Genomic DNA, 20804 nt, shown 5'->3' with positions numbered 1-20804 from the left:
GTCAAAATCAAGAATGGTCTATGAAAAATCTATCCCCCCACCTCATTTTATCGCTATAACTGAACAAAATTGCCCATAAGTTGCCCCACTAAGAATGAAACAAGCACCCATATTCTAACAGCTACACAGTGTTTGTGTTTCCATGTTGGTATGAGCGCTTGGGTATTGGGAAAATGGTGACCCAGTTATAGGAGCAATGCATGCAGAAGAGGAATGAGGTCCCAGCAGCTTCAGGACAACATCTAGGGCTTCTTTGTTGGCTGCTGTAACCAATTTAATTTGGTGCTGGATCCCCTGAGGCTGGGGCACTGGCTGCAAGAACTCAAGAGCAGGGAACGTATCCGGACCAACTTGCAATGTTTTCTCACATCAATTGCCTTTCACAATCTGTCTCTGGAACATGGAGCCCTTTAAAGGAACAGTAACATCAAAAAATAAAAGTGTTTTAAAGTAATGAAAATATAATGCAGTGTTGTCCTGCACTGGTAAAACTGCTGTGTTTGCTTAAGAAACGCTACTATAGTTTATATAAATAAGCTGCTGTGTAGCAATGGGGGCAGCCATTCAAAGGAGAAGTCTCAGGTTACACTGCAGATAGCAAATAAGCTCTGTCTGTCTAATGGTGTTATCTGTTATCCATTAATTAACCTGTGCCATATAGCCATTTTTCAATTTCCACCATTGCTACACAGAAGCTTGTTTATATGAACTATAGTAGTGTCTCTGAAGCAAACATCAGTTTTACCAGTGCAGGGCAACACTACATGATATTTTCATTACTTTCATTTTTTGATGTTACTGTTCCTTTAAGTAAAACTAGAGAGTTGCATCCATATCCCACCCAATAAAATAAAGTAACACACAATAAAGTCCAGTTAATGGGAAGTTATCTCAAATATAACATTTTTGCATAATAAAAACACATTCATTCTAAGCAATCTTCCTATAATTACAAATTGTCAACAATTGTACAGCTGCTGTTTCCGTCTCTTCAGGACTACGTGTTCCATTAACAACAATGGGGTCGTTGCAAATTCCCAGAGGTTCCAATCCTGCGTATACTAATGAAAGCTTTCCACGGCCACTGCATTTTCAACTCTAAAGTCAGTGAAAAGTTTTAACACAAATACATATTGGACAGTTGCTTAGAAATAAACAAGATTTTATTAAAAAAATGTTATGTTTGTGGTTCCGACCCCTTTAAATGTTTCTTAGAATTAGAACTTTTGTGGGAAGCACGCTGCATGGATTCTTGGTTCTGCAGAAACTAAAAAAAAAAAAAAAAGTAGAATTCTACTAAATTCACGTTGAGAGGATTTGGCGTTTTAGCAGATACAGTTTTCATATCCAACAAATAAAAAGAAAGAATTCTCATGTCACGTTTGCTAAAATTGTATAGAAATCTATATAAATGTACAGTAAACTAGGTGCTTGATAGTGTGTGTGCCCCTGGAGGATAATTCATGCTCCCCTCTATATTAGACATCTACCCAGGACAAATTTACAGCTAAAGCATAAAGCAAAGTACATCTATGCTTCTAGCACACAAGTACATCATAGATATTCCGCCACACTAAAAACCTGTTTTGCACTCACTGCTACAAAAACAAAAATCCACATATCTAAATAGATATAGAGCAGGCAGCTAAATTCTGTACATGTACCATATTGGCTCTACTTGACATTGAATAGGGACGAGTCCTACTTAATTTGAGTGGTGGGAATGTCTGTTTCCTCCCTTTATAGAATAAACTGTAGCTAAGAAAGCTTTGTAGGAATCTTTCATCCTGCAATCATTGCAATAGAAAGACCTAATGCTTCCAACTGATGATCGACGGTTGGGATCTGCAAGGAATTCTGACCACCGGAGTGGGATCTACAAGGAATTCTGACCACCGGAGTGGGATCTGAAAGGAATTCTGACCACCGGTTGAGATCTGTAAGGAAATCAAGTTCTCATTTGTGTTCTGATTGCCTCCAGTTCTTGTTCCCGTTCCTTGAGCAGCTCTTTAAGTCTGCGGATTTTCTCATCTCGAATTGTATCTTCAAAATAAACCGGAGCGACGGTTGGAAAGTACTGGCCCGGAGGCGCAGGCTCTGAATTTGACTGGGAGGAACTTTCATCAGAATGACTTTGTTCTGGGGGATTTGATGATGGGTTTGGGTTTTTAATCTGGGCCGAGGGATTGGCAGGGGTATTGGAAGTTAATAGTAAGGACGAGACAGAACCTACTGTTACAGGGGGCACCGATGCTGCTCGCAAGGATCCGGCAGAAAGAGGGCGACTTGTTGTGGAGGAAAGTGAATTAGGATTGTTACTCTGGACCGGGGCAAAGTCTTGTCTAAGAACAGATTCATCAAGGCTCTTTCTCCTCTTCAACTGATGTGCAGGGTCTGGAGATGCAGATTTTCTTTTCATCCCATGCTGTTCCACTGCCACCTGTTTTTATTTCAGAACAAAGAAATGCATTTCACATACATGTTATCACACCAATCTAGAAAGCTGATAATTTTACATTTGGTTAAGATGGGAGAGGAGCACATCAACGAGCCGACGAAGTCCTTGTGCCAATGCCATTTTGACACCTAGACTTACACACAGGCACACAGCTGCCAACTTGGGGACCGAATCTTTAAATCTGGCCAACTTTATCAATTACTTATTATTAGGTACTGTTGGTATGGTAACAAAGGTTGTGAGAAGAGAATGGAACAGTAGCCTTGATTGCTTACTTATAATTATATCCACTTAGTTGTAGCAGAGGTCTGACCCAGGTCAGTAAAATCAGTCATAAAGAGAGATTTTTCTACAGAGAGAAAAAGAGAAAAGTACCCCAGACTGAGTTTTTAAAAAAATAGTTTTTCTGCTCGTTAACCGGTTTTAATTTAGCTATGGAGCATTTTACTAACTCAGTCCGGAATTGGTCCTAGAGGGTTGGCTTGTTACAGCCCACAGCTCACTTCACTCTTTATCTCTTATTACGGTTTACTCGACTACAAGGAGCGGATGATTTGTGCTTTTATAGGTTAAGCCAAACTCTTTATAAGTATAAGATAAGGTAATTTACGAGACCAGAGTCACGGTTACCCTGCCTGCCTTTACTTTGTGATGTCCCAGGGATAGAAAAATATTAGGTATTAAGTTTTGGGACAACTTCACTGTTCTTTACTTCCGTTCCCTACTACCTTCAGAATAGTTTTACCCACCTACTTTTTATTAACTGCACCAATATTTATTGCACTGCACTTTAGACCGATGAATTTCTATTTTATTAATTAATTGGGATGAAGTAACTTAATACTACGTGTTATTTAATTTACTTTATATAATTTCTACAATAATTGAGTATTGGCTCATCGATAATTGTTTGCACAGCACTTTAGCTAATTTCATTTAGAGCTAATTGATGGATACGAAATGAACTAATTTACACACTGTGCATTAGAAGTAATTCATTTTCTCTACTAAATATACGAAGTATAAACTGCTATTTACATGATAAGCAGTTTTCACTTTTTATCACAGACCAGCCAATTAAGAGGTACTTACAATTCTGGCTTAAAGGGATACTGTCATGGGAAATTTTTTTTTTCCAAAACAAACCAGTTAATAGTGCTGCTCCAGCAGAATTCTGCACTGAAATCCATTTCTCAAAAGAGCAAACAGATTTTTTTATATTCAATTTTGAAATCTGACATGGGGCTAGATATATTGTCAATTTCCCAGCTGCCGCTGGTCATGTGACTTGTGGCATGTGCATTTTAGGAGATAAATGCTTTCTGGCAGGCTGTTGTTTCTCCTTCTCAATGTAACTGAATGTGTCTCAGTGGGACCTGGATTTTACTATTGAGTGCTGTTCTTAGATCTACCAGGCAGCAGTTATCTTGTGTTAGGGAGCTGCTATCTGGTTACCTTCCCATTGTTCTTTTGTTTGGCTGCTGGGGGGAAAAGGGAGGGGGTGATATCACTCCAACTTGCAGTAGAGCAGTAAAGAGTGATTGAAGTTTATCAGAGCACAAGTCGCATGACTTGGGGCAGCTGGGAAATTGACAATATGTCTAGCCCCATGTCAGATTTCAAAATTGAATATAAAAAAATCAGTTTACTCTTTTGAGAAATAGATTTCAGTGCAGAATTCTGCTGGAGCAGCACTATTAACTGATTCATTATGAAAATATTTTTTATCCCATGACAGTATCCCTTTAATATACTGGTGTTGCACAAATCACTAACTACTGATCCTATAAGTAATACGTGTGTCTGACTGGTGGATATTAGTGACCGATAATCTAAACAAGTTTTTTTTGCGGGATACTTTTCTCTCTATAGAAAAATCTCTCTTTATAGTAATAAAGGTATCACCACAAGGAAGGAGCCCCGTCTTCTGGAACAGCAACTAGTATCAAATTCGGAACCCACCTGACACCACTTCATATCTTCCAATGTCACATAATTAACCAGAACAAATAAAGATCCACCCACAGCATGTGAGAAATAGGTTTCCCTCCGGAGTTCTTTGTCTACTTTTTGTAGTTTTGAAGTTTTGTGCTTTGATCTCAACTTTGATGGCAATAATAACTATTAATCACAAAATTACTGATGTAAACCCACTAATTAGTAAAATATATTGTTTTACAAAAACACTCCACTTCTTAATATGGGGAAGGATACTACTTCCTGTAGGGGGGAGTACTAATGATTTCAGCCTCTCTTATCTCACACCCACCCCTGCAAAAAATAAAAGCTTCCGTGTCGGAGTCCAGCACTCTCTTAAAGGAGAAGTGACCTATCTCCAGTTTACATAGAAAGAGATCACATTGAGGGATTGGTCTAAAGGACATATACTGATTTACAACGAAATTTTAAAGCTGCACAGTCCTATAATGGATTGTAAAAAGTAAAAAACCTTGCTCACCCTGTAACAGACGTGACCTGGGTGTAAAGACCCCAGGTCCGGCACTTAAATGTAATGTTCAAATAGAAGTCGCTCATGAACAAATGGGAAAGACACTCACCCGAAGTCTTGAGTGGTCCGGGTGCATCGCCCCGAACCCGTAGCAGGGGGTGTGTACACTTTCGAGTATAGAAGAAATCGGCAAGCACTTCCGGACGCCACTTCAAATAGGTAAAATTCAACTTTTATTTCAAATGCATTAAAACCATAATGTCCTGACGCGTTTCGTATATATACGATATGATTACGTATGAAGTCCGAAAGTGCTTGCCGATTTCTTCTATACTCTAAAGGACATATAGGCATATTTTGATGAAGAATTAAATTATGTTAAAACCTAAGAAGTCAGTATCTGCTATACAGGAATAAAATGGCAGATTTTAAAACATTCTACAAAAACAAGTTCTTAGGGACTGCATGTTGCTCATACCAAAAGCTTTACCACATCACCATGTTCTTGATATAAAAATCCCCAATCAAGCTGCCACGACACATACACAAATATAATTTACATTTTTTTACATATACATAGGAGCCATAGATACAACTGCAATGCCTCTTGGGGGTTTTCCTACTTGCCTTTGATGAGGTCTGAGCCTGTAGTAAAGGAAGCCTCCTTAATATTACTTTTTCTTTTTTAATCAAACCAAATTTCCGTCTTAAATTTTTATCGCTGCACGGAGTAATCGGAGTTATAGTTTTCTCGCGTTTAACAACAGGTATTGTCAGTCTCTGTACCTGGAATTAAGATTTGAAAAATGAATAAAACATGGCACAAAACTTTCCAACAGACACACCACACATTAAATATATGAGACAGATTAATATTACTGTAAATGATTTAAGTCAAAATTCTACCTCACTGATTACCCCCTACAGTAAATGATAAGGATATTAGAAGTCACTGAGGGGTTGTTCTGTGACCATATAAAGGCACAAGGCTGCAGGCTGAGTTATACAGGGAACTCTGAGTATCACTCATGTATTATAAGGGATAATGTACCCCCTACTGTAAATGATAAGGATATTAGAAGTCACTGAGGGGTTGTTCTGTGACCATATAAAGGCACAAGGCTGCAGGCTGAGTTATACAGGGAACTCTGAGTATCACTCATGTATTATAAGGGATAATGTACCCCCTACTGTAAATGATAAGGATATTAGAAGTCACTGAGGGGTTGTTCTGTGACCATATAAAGACACAAGGCTGCAGGCTGAGTTATACAGGGAACTCTGAGTATCACTCATGTATTATAAGGGATAATGTACCCCCTACTGTAAATGATAAGGATATTAGAAGTCACTGAGGGGTTGTTCTGTGACCATATAAAGGCACAAGGCTGCAGGCTGAGTTATACAGGGAACTCTGAGTATCACTCATGTATTATAAGGGATAATGTACCCCCTACTGTAAATGATAAGGATATTAGAAGTCACTGAGGGGTTGTTCTGTGACCATATAAAGGCACAAGGCTGCAGGCTGAGTTATACAGGGAACTCTGAGTATCACTCATGTATTATAAGGGATAATGTACCCCCTACTGTAAATGATAAGGATATTAGAAGTCACTGAGGGGTTGTTCTGTGACCATATAAAGGCACAAGGCTGCAGGCTGAGTTATACAGGGAACTCTGAGTATCACTCATGTATTATAAGGGATAATGTACCCCCTACTGTAAATGATAAGGATATTAGAAGTCACTGAGGGGTTGTTCTGTGACCATATAAAGGCACAAGGCTGCAGGCTGAGTTATACAGGGAACTCTGAGTATCACTCATGTATTATAAGGGATAATGTACCCCCTACTGTAAATGATAAGGATATTAGAAGTCACTGAGGGGTTGTTCTGTGACCATATAAAGGCACAAGGCTGCAGGCTGAGTTATACAGGGAACTCTGAGTATCACTCATGTATTATAAGGGATAATGTACCCCCTACTGTAAATGATAAGGATATTAGAAGTCACTGAGGGGTTGTTCTGTGACCACATAAAGGCACAAGGCTGCAGGCTGAGTTATACAGGGAACTCTGAGTATCACTCATGTATTATAAGGGATAATGTACCCCCTACTGTAAATGATAAGGATATTAGAAGTCACTGAGGGGTTGTTCTGTGACCATATAAAGGCACAAGGCTGCAGGCAGAGTTATACAGGGAACTCTGAGTATCACTCATGTATTATAAGGGATAATGTACCCCCTACTGTAAATGATAAGGATATTAGAAGTCACTGAGGAGTTGTTCTGTGACCATATAAAGGCACAAGGCTGCAGGCTGAGTTATACAGGGAACTCTGAGTATCACTCATGTATTATAAGGGATAATGTACCCCCTACTGTAAATGATAAGGATATTAGAAGTCACTGAGGGGTTGTTCTGTGACCATATAAAGGCACAAGGCTGCAGGCTGAGTTATACAGGGAACTCTGAGTATCACTCATGTATTATAAGGGATAATGTACCCCCTACTGTAAATGATAAGGATAGTAGAAGTCACTGAGGGGTTGTTCTGTGACCATATAAAGGCACAAGGCTGCAGGCTGAGTTATACAGGGAACTCTGAGTATCACTCATGTATTATAAGGGATAATGTACCCCCTACTGTAAATGATAAGGATATTAGAAGTCACTGAGGGGTTGTTCTGTGACCATATAAAGGCACAAGGCTGCAGGCTGAGTTATACAGGGAACTTTGAGTATCACTCATGTATTATAAGGGATAATATATCCCCTACTGTAAATGATAAGGATAGTAGAAGTCACTGAGGGGTTGTTCTGTGACCATATAAAGGCACAAGGCTGCAGGCTGAGTTATACAGGGAACTCTGAGTATCACTCATGTATTATAAGGGATAATGTACCCCCTACTGTAAATGATAAGGATATTAGAAGTCACTGAGGGGTTGTTCTGTGACCATATAAAGACACAAGGCTGCAGGCTGAGTTATACAGGGAACTCAGAGTATCACTCATGTATTATAAGGGATAATATATCCCCTACTGTAAATGATAAGGATAGTAGAAGTCACTGAGGGGTTGTTCTGTGACCATATAAAGGCACAAGGCTGCAGGCTGAGTTATACAGGGAACTTTGAGTATCACTCATGTATTATAAGGTATAATGTACCCCCTACTGTAAATGATAAGGATAGAAAAGCTTTTAGCATTCCATAGAACTTTCCTACTAAATGTTCTTCTGTAAAGGAAAATACAATCCCTCTACTTTACAGACACAACTGATAACTAAGCGTAGGACCTGCACTTTTGCTCAGCAGATTCGTCATTTCCCCAAGCCCAAGAGGTGCTCACAGCCCTGGCACAGTAAACTCTATTCTGACACAAAAGACTTTTCATCCATCTTGAACTAGTTGCAGTGGATGTTACAGAACCCATTATAGGACCAGAAAGGATCAACAAAAAGTGACTCTTCAAACAGGTCCTCAATATGTACAGAGAATGGAGTTTCTCCTGATCATTCTTTGGATTTGAAGCAATGAAGCACAATTACCTGGCCTACAGACTGTAACATAGTTATCTGCTTGAAGTGAAACTACTGGAGTTTGGTGAGAACGTTGGTGAACAACCGCTGGAGGAATGAAATCACAATCAGATCTTAAAGAAATATTCCATGCTTTGATTGAATGGTTGTAGAACACGAATCCGCTTGCACTCCCTGGCCCTCCTGTAAGGATTCTGCTAGGTGCCCAGTCCTTGGTGGATACGGCAATTGCCACAATGTAGAAATACTCCAAGCTCAAAGTGCTGGCACTCAATAGCAAATGCAAAAAGATAATCCCCTACGTGTTTATTAAGTCATACAAAAACGCAACGTTTCGGGACCCGATGAAGGGGCAAGCGCCTGAAACGTTGTGTTTTTGTATCCCTTTGCATTTGCTATGGAGTGCCAGTACTTTGATCTTGGAGTATTGATTGAATGGTTGAACATGATTTGGACGGTGGAAGGAGAAAAAAAAATCATGCTGCACAATGTTCCCAAGTTATGACTGTATGATAGCATTTTCCTTTTGTCTTGTACAGGCCTTTAAAGGTAGATGAAGATATCAAGGTTTCCTTTGTATTTGGAGGATTCTCTAAAATCTTTTATTAAGCCAATCGAATAGTCCTCGATGACTTCTGAAGGATGATGATTTCTCTGTGATTGGACTATCCCCAATTATCCAGTGTATTTTAAGATGATAGTGGATACTTGCTTATAATAAGATGACCAGTGTATATAATGCTTAGAACGCACAGCCTCTGATATTTGCTCCAAAAACATGAGTGGGAAAGATAAGCTTTGCACGTTATGATTGGAATGTCTGTGGCTCCCAAGCAGAAGCTGAATCAAGTGACCCAAGGTCCTTACAGAAAGAACTCTCAGAAGGCTCCTCCTGTGAAGATCTGGTTGCTTATGTCAATGACTAAACCAGCTGTGGGCCACATGCAAAAATTATGTAATGCAAGAAAAACATGCAATACTGTCTGCATCTAGTTTACGCCGACTAGGTTTCTTTCCCCTTTAATGGTTATAAATGTTGTAAAATGTATAATGAAGCAATAGAATTCTTAATGAATCAGATGAAAATTGAGCGTAGGACTGGCCAGATAAGGGATGACTTTGACGTAGTTGTTCAGCTTAAATATATTGCAATATATGGACAAACAATCCCTGTGCTGTTTAAAGGGTAAGGCATTTTTTAGTAGCAGTAGCACAAAATGTCTCTGTCTTAAATATATTGATAATGGGTTGAGTGCAGAGGACCTCTTGTAGTTGACTATAAATGAGTGGGGATGGTAAGAAGGAGGTGACACATTTGTGATTATGTTTGAAGTATGTCTGTGGGAACTACAAGTCCTGTCCCTAACAATGTGCCTGCTGGACTAAAGTTCTTGGTAAATACCATGGGACACTCAATGTGATCAGATTCTGTGCATGGAAAGGGTTGGAGAGCCTATAGGTAGGCCAGGGAATGGGGATGTCCAAGATTTCCAACTTACCTGACCAATGGTAGTAAAACTAGTATAATATTGGCTGCTACTTCTGCACTCCAAATTCATGGGTCTATGGTGGTGCAACAGTTGCCTGCAAACCTAGTTGGGGTTCTCAACCAATTATGTAATAACCTGCATGCACAATTTGAAATTCAGGAGCCATTCTCAAGTACAAGAATTTGATTTGATCTGCTGGTAGAATCCCAAGGTTCCATGATGCCCCCCAAGGAAATAAAAGAAAAACCAAACCAAATAAACAAAAATACCAAAACACAGTATTTCAAAGTGGTTGGATTTGAGAATACTGGGTCAGTGGAGAGAAGATAGCGGACAGTTATTTGAACTTCAGAACAGTCACCAATTTTACCTATTTTCTACAGTGGTGAAAAATTAAATATTTGAAACTCAAATTTAGCATCTACGCTCCATTTACCTGGTTCGTCTGTGCAATGGGAACAGGATCCTCGGGTTCATCTTTCACACAGTTCATGTTAATTGCAGGCGTCTGCTTTGGAGGCGTGTAAATGCGATCTTGTTGTGGAGATCTAGGAATAATCAAGTGCTTTTCTTTGATGGAATCATTGTTTACAGAAATGCCATTGGTCATAGCCCTGTTCCCTTGCAAAGGTTTGGGAGTAAAGGTCTGTTTTATGTTCAAGTTCTGAGTAGTGTTCTCTGCAGTAGAACTTATTTGTTGATTGCCGTACGACCCGGAAGTTTTATTCTTTGAAAGTACTACTTCCACCACCTTATTGGAGATATCTTTGTCAGGACTTGACACTAATTTTTCCGGAGAAACCTGACTTGATGACACAGGTTGTTTAGCTTCTGAATCGAAAACTTCAGACCCCCGTTTGGCCAGCAGGTAAATTTTATTATTGTACATAACAAGAGCATTATCTTTAATATTAATAGCTTTTGTAGTAGAACTAGCAGGGCTGTTGGACACGGGCAAAACATTTGCAAGGTTGTTTTGGTCATTTTGAGCCCCTGAAAGCAGTTTTAGAATCTTTGAAGCAGTGTCATTGGAGGATTTTACTGGAACAAGGCAGGCTGCCGACTCTGTATTCTGTTGCACAATCCATTTCATTGGTGCATTTGGAGCTTCTGCAGTTGACTGAAAAGGTTTAGGAGCTGGAACCATAACGCCTACTGGCGCTGGGGTTGTTGTGTCAGTCTTGGGGCTCAGAGGGCTCAATGGTTTTGCAGCCAGGGTCCGCACAGTGTTAACTGGGGAAACGTATATAACAGAAGGGTTTCTATTGACATCTCCGCGGCTAGCTGCTGTGATGATCTTCTGCTGAATAGCGATAGGCAAGGAAGAAGCTGGGACAGATTTCACTTCAGCATTGGCAGGAATTTGGAGATGATGTCCCGAAGGCAACATGGGGGGTGAATTTACAGTAACCACGGCTGGCGTCGGTTTCACCATGACAAATGTTGGTGCTGCTGTCTGAGGAAAGCTCGATGGAACAGTCACATGGGGCTTCTCAAGAATCACAGTTGCGTTCTGAAGGGGAGATGTCTGGTCAACGCGGAGAGTTTTTGCACTTTCTGGAAGACTGCTATTTGCGGTGATGATATAATTGCCAAAAGCAGGTTGCTGTAACACGGGCAAGGTTACTGGGGTGGGCAAGGTGGAATTTGAAAGCACAGGAGGCAGCACCGCTAGCTTTTGTGCCGATATACCGGAGATCACAGGCTGCTGAAACACTGGGATTAAATTGCTCGCTGGCTTGGACACCGGTATCAGTTTTAGAACATTTTGTCCAGGAAGCCCAACACCTTGAATGACGTGATACACACAACCTGTAAGGCTTCAAAAGAAATGTACATGATCAGTAAAATAAAAAAAAGAAGCCCAAAACACAAAAAGTTGGTCTTTAATACGAATATACAGTGGAACCCAGATTTAACTTCATCAAAATGGTGTAAATTCTGGGAAAAAGAAAAAAACTAAAACGGGGTTGGGGGGGCAAGAGGTTTCTGATGAAGTGCCGTGACACGAAACGCATCAGACCTCAAGGGTTAACAGTTTGTCAATATGTTTAACAAATAAAATGAAGTTTTTTTTATCGATGAATTGATGAGCATGCGATTCCTTGATGTGGTTCCTGAGAGTGCGCTGTCCGTAAATTTGGTGTGTGGGGCAAGAGGTAATGCCACTTGCCCACACGAGAATGTCAATTCTGGGAAATCGGGAGTCTGAGTACGTAAAATCGGGGTTCTACTGTATACGGACTTTCCAGAATCATCTTATTTGTGTAATCATAGGCGCATACTCTTTCAAGATTTTAATTTCGTTAGGCAGGGCGTTGCAAGTTCCCTGAAAGAAATGGGATAATTATCACCACTGGGAGGTTGTTACGCTGTGGGTGAAGGGGTTGGTGTGGCTGTGGTGCTGGGACCGGCTTCTTTTATATCCTACAACACAATTAGGGGCCGATTCACTAACTTCGAGTGAAGGATTCGAAGTAAAAAAACTTCGAATTTCGAAGTATTTTTTGGGCTACTTCGACCATCGACTACGACTTAGAATCGAAGGATTCAAACTAAAAATCATTCGACTATTCGATAGTCGAAGTACTGTCTCTTAAAAAAAAACTTCGACCCCCTAGTTCGCCATCTAAAAGCTACCAAAGTCAATGTTAGTCTATGGGGAAGGTCCCCATAGGCTTGGCTAACTTTTTTTGATCGAAGGATATTCCTTCGATCGTTGGATTTAAATCCTTCGAATCGTTCGATTCAAAGGATTTAATCGTTCGATCGAAGGAATAATCCTTCGATCGTACGATTGCACTATTTGCGCTAAATCCTACGACTTCGATATTCGAAGTCGAAGGATTTCAATTCCCAGTCGAATATCGAGGGTTAATTAACCCTCGATATTCGACCCTTAGTGAATCAGCCCCTTAATGTTTTTACCATTGAGTCCATTTTTTGCTCCTATTTAACGACCGGGAGGGTGTTCACTGCGGGAGAAGGGGTTAGCTTGGCAACAGTGGGTAAATGGAATCATAAGTTCATCACCGCAGCAAGCTTAGAGCTGCACTTACTTATTACCTCTTTCAGTACCTGGGAGGGTTTATACTGTGGGTGAAGGGGTTGGTTCGGAATGGTTGGGAAACGGAAGCTACTTCTGCTACCGCCACAATAAATCTAAGAGTCGCACCTAGATAGTGCCTCTTTCGGTCTAAACGCAGCAGTCTGCTATGATATTAATATTTTAGAAGTTATATGCTGCGGTAATATCAAATTAAATGTATAAGATGCTATGCATGGTGGATTACCATTGTCTATGTATATAAGGCTGATATCAGTACACAACAACACACCACCATATTATTTTGTGGGATTGTTCGGCATATATATTGCCGCAGAGATTTGTTTTAAACCCACTATCCTGTGGCATCTCGCCTCCCTGTACCTAATGTATTTTTAATGGTGTTAATCTGGACTTCTTTCTTAATGATATTTATTAAAAGTTATGTTTTAACACATGTTGTGGGGTAGACATAGGACTGTGTTTTTGGACTAAGAGGGATGGGAAGGTGCAAAGCAATAGGTCAATTCTTTTTCTTTTCTATATTTGTTTAAAGGAAAACTATACCCCCAAAATGAATACTTAAGCAACAGATAGTTTATATCAAATTGAATGACATATTAAAGAATCTTTCCAAACTGGAATATATATTTACATAAATTTTATATCTCTTGCCTTGAACCACCATTTCGTGACTCTATCTGTGCTGCTTCAGCGATCACCTGACCAGAAATACCGCAGCTCTTACTGTAACAGGAAGAGATGACCTGACCAGAAATACCACAGCTCTAACTGTAACAGGAAGAGATGACCTGACCAGAAATACTTCAGCTCTAACTGTAACAGGAAGAGATCACCTGACCAGAAATACTGCAGCTCTAACTGTAACAGGAAGAGATCACCTGACCAGAAATACTGCAGCTCTAACTGTAACAGGAAGAAGTGAGGAAGCAAAAGACACAACTCTGTCTGTTAATTGACTCATGTGACCTTACATGTGGTTTGTATGTGGGCACAGTGAATCCTACGATCTCAGGGGGCGGCCCTTATTTTTTAAAATGGCAATTTTCTATTTATGATTACCCAATGGCACATACTACTAAAAAAGTATATTATTATGATAATGGTTCATTTACATGAAGCAGGGTTTTACACATGAGCTGTTTTACTCAGTATCTTTTAATAGAGACCTACATTGTTTGGGGGGTATAGTTTTCCTTTAATTATTTGACCTTGCACACCATCGGTTATTTTCTATTTGATGGTAGGTGCTCCCCAATACTCCTTACTTATTGATTTGTGTAATCATATACTGCAAGTACAACTTTAATGGGCCTTTAATAACTAAAGTTTTGTTATAAGTTCTGAAACTGACTGTGGATCCCTGTGTTATTACAAAAAGGAGCCATATATCCTTCCCAGGCAACAACAGAACCTATTTTCAAGGTTTCATTCGTAGACTCTGAGGCTCAGGGTAGGGACTCCATTCTCAATGTCACACCAGTAAAATGGTATAAACCCCACTCCCCCTGGGTCAGATAAGAAGTGACCGGCCATGTTCACTTCTTCATGTATGCGTTATCAAAAATGTACTCTTAAAGCAGTGGCCCCCAACCAGTGGATTATGAGTAACATGTTGCTCTCCGACCCCTTGCATGTTGTTCCCAGTGGCCTCAAAGCCGGTGCTTATTTTTGAATTCCAGGCTTGGAGGCAAGTTTTGGTACATAAATAAATAAAATTTGTACTGCCAAACAGTCTCCCGTAGCTGCCAGTAAACACAGGGTTGGCCAATAGTCAATCACAGCCCATATTTGGAACACCCCGGGAACTTTTTGCATATGTATGTTGCTCGCCAACTTTTTTCACATTTGAATGTGGCTCAAAAAAGTTTGGGGACCCGTCTTCAAGCAAAATCAGTGTCTCTAAAGGGCCTGGTGAAAACTCAACAAAGAGAAGTTTAGGTTGGAAGCAATATATAAAAGGAATACTAAGTGGAACTATCCAGCTCTAAAGCTGCAAACACAAAAAAATACTCCCGATTATTTAAGTGACAAATAAATACATATCAGGAGGACGAAAACGTAGGTAGACAGTTGTCTAAACTTCCAAAATTCTTGAAAAGGAGCAAAATATTAAAGGGGAACGGTTACCTAACATAAAAACTGCATAATACACGTCTCTTTAAAATTGAAGGGAACTATTGAAAAAATGTTTTTAAAGTTTTTATTTATTGCTTTTAAGTTACAAAATTAGTAAAACGGGGAAAGAAAGGCAGAGATAAAAGAGAATATAGCTAACTAAGCCTTTGAGAGTCATGTCTTTTTATACGGATCAACCAAGTGTCCCAAATTGCATTGAACTTAGCTGGGCATTCTCTACACCAACTTTTGCAAATGCTGGAGCCGATGTAGATTTCCAAGTCAACAATATAGGTTTTTTCACATAAAACAGCAGCTGGAGATAGCATAACCGTTGGTATGATGATAGACCCAAGTAAGCATACATTTGGACATTGAAAGTTGGGGAGGGCCAGACTCTCATTAAAGGGGAACTATTGCAAAAATAAATATTAGCTTATTCATACTGAAATAAGAAACTTTCTAAATACAATCAATTAAAAATTCTGTACAGTTTTTGAAATAATCAAGTTTATCTTCACTATTCCTCTCTCAGTATCTGTTTCTCTTCATGCAGCAGTTGGGTGTCAGATATTCACTGACAGTTAGATCCAATATATTTTATAGGGGGGCTCCTTTTGCCTAGAAGATGTATTAGAGGTCACTCTATTAAACTCACCAGACATCATGTCTCTCTACATGCAGGATTTGTGCAAAAGGCAGTTGTTTTGTTAGATTTTGTTTGTACTAGAATCAGTTATTTGAGTGAGCTCTAATAAATCTGCTAGGAAAGGAGCCCCCCTATAAGATATATTGGATGTAACTGTCAGTGAATATCTGACACCCAACTGCTGCATGAAGAGAGAATGAAGAGAAACAGATGCTGAGAGAGGAATAGTTAACATAAACTTGATTATTTCAGAAACAATGCAGAATATTTAATTGATTGTATTTAGTTACTTATTTCAGTATGAGGAAGCTTTTATTAATTTTTCATTTTTTTTAGTTCCCCATTTAAATGAACACATCCATACCCATAAAGGTATTTAAAATTCTCAGCTGCCAATCATATATTGCTTGCCCCTCCTCTATGCCTTAGGCAACCAATTACTTTCACTTTCCATTCAGCACTTCCTACATGTCACGGGTCTCAACTCCACTATCCGGAGGCAAGATATTGGGATGATGCTACAAGATTTTGCTTGACAAACACAATAGAAAAGAATTTGGAATTATTTCTTAAGGTGACCGGTCCCCTTTAAAGTGGACCCGTCACCCAGACATAAAAATCTGTATAATAAAAGTCCTTCTTAAATTAAATATGAAATCCAATTTCTTTTTTTTATTAAAGCATTCATAGCTGTTGTAAACTCATTAAAAAATATCAGCTGTCAATCAAGTATTGCCTACCCCTCCTCTATGCCTAGGCATAGAGGCGGGGCAAGCAATTACTTTCACTTTCCATTCAGCACTTCCTAGATGTCACCGCTCTCCCTACATTCTCCCAGCTCTCTTAACCATTTAATTGTGTAGCCAGGACATGGGGATGGACATCAGGTCCCCCATTCTGGTGCACAAACAAGATTCTGAGATGATACAAGGCTTGTCTTAATAACAGTGTCCACAAAATGGCTCCTTCATGGTTGCTATAATTATGAATTCCCAGACTGATGGAAACAATATTCAAATAATTTATACAGTGTAATTAAAGTTCATTTTGCTTGACTAACATGATAAAATAGGATTTGGATAATTTTGTTTGGGTGATGGGTCCCCTTTAAAGGGGTGGTTCACCTTTACAGGAGAAGGAAAGCTATGGAGGCATTTTATTGCCAATAGATTAGTTGCAATAGTGCAAGCTAGAATGCTATATTTATTCTGTGGAATGCTTTACCATACCTGAGTAAACAGCTCTAGAAGCTCTCTCTGTTTGTTTAGGATAGCAGCTGCCATATTAGCTTGATGTGACATCATTTCCTGCCTGACTCTCTCCCTGCTCACTCATAGCTCTGGGCTCAGATAACAGCAGGGAGGGAGAGAGGAGCAAACTGAGCATGCTCAAGCCCTAGCCCTGGAGGTTTAAGCTGAAAACAGTTAGTCTGATACAGAAGCCCATGAGTACACAATAGAAGGAAAGAAATGTGCTGTTTGTTTTGTCAGAGGACTCAGAGCAGCATTACTTTGAGGGTTCACTGGTGTATTTATATAGACCTTTCTGATAAAGCTTACTTAGTTTCAACCTTTCCTTCTCCTTTAAGGTAACTTTTATTATGTTATAGAACGGCTAATTCTAAGAAACTTTTCAATTGGTTTTCATTATTTATAATTTTATAGTTATTTTCCCTTTTTCTTCAGACTCTTTCCAGCCTTTAAATGAGGGTCACTGACCCCATCTAAAAACAAATACTCTGTAAGGTTACAAATGTATTATTATTGTTACTTTTTATTCCTCATCTTTCTATTCAGGCCTCTCCTATTCATATTCCAGTCTCTTATTCACAATGCATGTTTGCTAGGGGAATGTGGCATATATGGCATTAATGTATTATTCAATTAGTCATACAGCAGCATCCTCCTAGAATCACCTGCACTGGGTGCTGTTTTATGGGAATCTATGGAATAAATGACTTGTATACAGTCAGCACAACAGCACCAATATATGGACAGTACCACCCCCATTTTACGTTTTTCTGGGGACTGGAAAAGAAAGATGTAAAATCTGAGAAAATGAAGTACGAATAATATATTGGTGGGACCACAAAAATTGATGTAAAATAACGTAATATATATTTGAAATAATATTGCCCTTTTCCGTGTCCCCATTTCATGATGGTCTGTGTGTTGCGAGATCACCTGACAGGAAGTGATGCAACCATAACAGGAAGCAAAAATTGTCGGATCCCAGAGGGCAGCACTTAGTTCTTAAAGTAATTGTTCAGTGTTGTAGTACTGAATTTTGGATATGCAACAATAAGCCCATACACACAATGGGTTAACAGATATCTGCCTTTCCATCAATGGCAACTGTGAAGGTGCAAGCCTGGACAACAGCCATCCTGCCATAAAGCAATCCTTGCAGCTACAGTAATGTCCATATCAAAGAGATGCAAATAACTGGACACACTGGTGTGGGTGCAGGGATAGCAAGAGTTCCCAAGGGAATGACACTCTGCTGGATCAACAAAGGGATACCTGGAGCATTGGATTATGGGATTTCTTCCACAGTGCATCCTAACTTGATTTCACTCCCTTGTCTATCTAAGAAGAGATGAACCATGTTCAAGAACAGCTAACATCGACCTGATTGGCTGGGACTGTGTTTTGGGTGTGGCTGTACTGTGAAAAGGGTAGTATGCTGGTTTGAATGGTCTTCCTTACGTGTATATAAAGAGCATTGTAAATACTTTGTTAGTTGGTCACTTTCCACTCCCTTCCATTGCATCTTTCCCTATCCCTTTCTACATCCCTCCTTCTTAGTTAGTTCCCTTTTTATGTTATAACTTTTAGTTCCTTTGTAAATAAATACCACATATTTAAAGATCAGTCTGTCTCAAGTCATTAGCCTGGCACCCCAAAATAGAGCAGAACCAACAAGTGTAAAAATAAAAACCAGGTAAATTGTTATGTCCCATGTGGCCCCTCCTCATGTCTCTGATTGGTTACTGCCTGGTAACCAATCAGTGGAAAGCAAGAGAGCTGAAAAGCAGGAAGTAGTGTTCTGGCTATTATGTTACACATCCACTCACTCCAGCCTTTATACATTACATTTTTGCCTAACTAACTATATTAGATACATTTTTTATTTTGCACAGCCTATTTATTTACCCAGCATTATTTTTATACCGAAGTGTTTCTTTAAGAACTAAGCGCAACCCCCTGGGATCTGACAATTGTTAACTCCTGTTATGGTCGCATCACTTCCTGTCAGGTGATCTCTGAGGCATCACAGACCATCATGAAATTGGGGCAGAAGGAAAATGGCAATATTTCAAATACATATTCCAGAATGGGAAGATTCAACATGCCCCTTGGGTATGATATCAACCGTTTCATTTCCGGGATATAGTTTTCCTTTAAAGGGGAGATTCACCTTTACGTTAAGTTTCAGTATGTTATACAATGGGCAATTTTAAGCAACTTTTAAATTGGTCTTCATTATATCTGTTAATATCTTTGTAATTATTTGTCTTCCGACCCCTTCGAGCTTCCAAATGGGGGGTCACTGACCCCATCTAAAAAACAAATACTCTGTAAGGCTACAAATGTATTGTTATTGTTACTTTTTAATCTTCCTCTTTCTATTCAGCCCTCTCCTATTCATATTTCAGTCTCTTATTCAAATCAGTGAATGGTTACTAGGGGAATTTGGACCCTAGCAACCAGATGACTGAAATTACAACTGGAGAGCTGTTGAATAAAAAGCTAAATAAGTCAAAAACCAGAAATAATAAAATCAAATTGTCTCAGAATGTCCCTCTGTACATTATACTAATAGTTCATTTAAAGACACACAATTATAGACATGATGAACAGATTATTTATTACAGGCTCCTCCCCCAACTATCAGTCTATGCGTCACATGGTACAAGGCAAACCTCCAGCGAACCATGAGGAAGTCGCATTCTCTTTGTGTGTCAAACTAAAGGCAACGCCCAGAGAAGCCCCGCCCCCCGGTTCCGCCAATCACAGTGTCTCAGTGACAGGGTCGTAGAGCGCAGAGACAGTGGGAGCCACACGGAGCAGCCCTGAGGCGCATATTCTCTCTCTCTCTCTGGCTTTAGAACCCGCCCTGGCGGTGCTTTGGTGTCAGTGCAGGGGGCGGGTGTAAGAGTGAGCGCAGGGGGCGGGGTCAGTAGACTGACACTTACCTCTGGGCGGGGTTGGTCTGCTCTGTGGAGTTCAGCACCAGCTGCTGGAATTGAGACATCGGTGGGTCTAGTTTTGAGGAGTCGCAGGAGATCCAATGGAATTTGAAGACTTCCCCTCACTTACATTTCCCAGCAGCGCCCTCTATAGGTCTGACAGCGGCACCGCCCACTTCCCTGACAGACAATAACACGGCGCCCCCTGATAGAGACACAAATTCCCGCCCTTTCTGCCCAGGGTTTAGTCCCACCCACTCCGGACCCGCCTCACGCTCACACACCCGCTCAGCGCCTCTTCAACACCCCGTAAAAGCCGTCGCTAAAAGCCCGCAGCTCTAACCCCAACCCCCTTGTAACGTACGTAACACTTACTGGGCTCCGAGCGCAGCCTACCGGAAGCCACGCCTTCGTTGCACGGTCTCATTGGCTGTTGAGCGAGCGCCTTGTCGTCACGTCCAATAGTACCTCGCTTTTAGTCTCCATTTCCGCCAACGCAATTTCCGGGAAGCGGTGGAAAAAAAATCGAAGTTCCGGTTTGCTGAACGGATGTAGATCTTTTTTTCTCTGATAGAAGTCTATGGTATCAATGATGCCTCCAAATGACTGGAAGTCCGAGCCATTGTTTTTGAAATTGAACTGAGTTGGTTGTAAGATTAATTGCACTTGGTCTGAGCGATTTGAGCATCACTGGTGTTTCCTTTTTGACACGTGAATGTTCTCAAGTGTCAGACCTGAGGGCTCCTCCTCCTGTTCCCTCAATATTTACTTGTGAAGGGGTTTTCCCTATTCCTGGAGCCCTGGCTTAGCTCTGAGGCTTGTGTGGAGAG

At 40.2% G+C, this 20804-nt stretch overlaps 1 protein-coding gene across 2 annotated transcripts; it reads right to left on the bottom strand.

Annotated features, from left to right (window-relative positions):
- Window positions 1-870: 870 nt before the first annotated feature.
- On the bottom strand, window positions 871-20343 carry LOC108710087 (ligand-dependent nuclear receptor-interacting factor 1). 2 transcript variants are annotated; one of them, XM_018250486.1, is made up of 5 exons: window positions 19981-20343; window positions 10385-11768; window positions 5535-5693; window positions 2234-2440; window positions 871-1267 (listed from the first exon to the last, which is right to left on the bottom strand). In XM_018250486.1, the coding sequence occupies exons 1-5, from the start codon at window positions 20037-20039 to the stop codon at window positions 1178-1180; spliced, it is 1899 nt and encodes a 632-aa protein (XP_018105975.1). In that variant the 5' UTR covers window positions 20040-20343; the 3' UTR covers window positions 871-1177. The 2 variants fall into 2 exon arrangements, with proteins under 2 accessions (XP_018105975.1, XP_018105974.1); XM_018250485.2 differs by having other exon boundaries at window positions 871-2440.
- Between the last annotated feature and the right edge of the window lie 461 nt (window positions 20344-20804).

The sequence above is a fragment of the Xenopus laevis genome, chromosome 2S (genome assembly GCF_017654675.1).
Source record: "Xenopus laevis strain J_2021 chromosome 2S, Xenopus_laevis_v10.1, whole genome shotgun sequence".
In the NCBI taxonomy this organism is placed as follows: domain Eukaryota; kingdom Metazoa; phylum Chordata; class Amphibia; order Anura; family Pipidae; genus Xenopus; species Xenopus laevis.
Note: the sequence above shows the minus strand (reverse complement) of the source record. Positions and strands in the feature narration are given on the sequence as shown.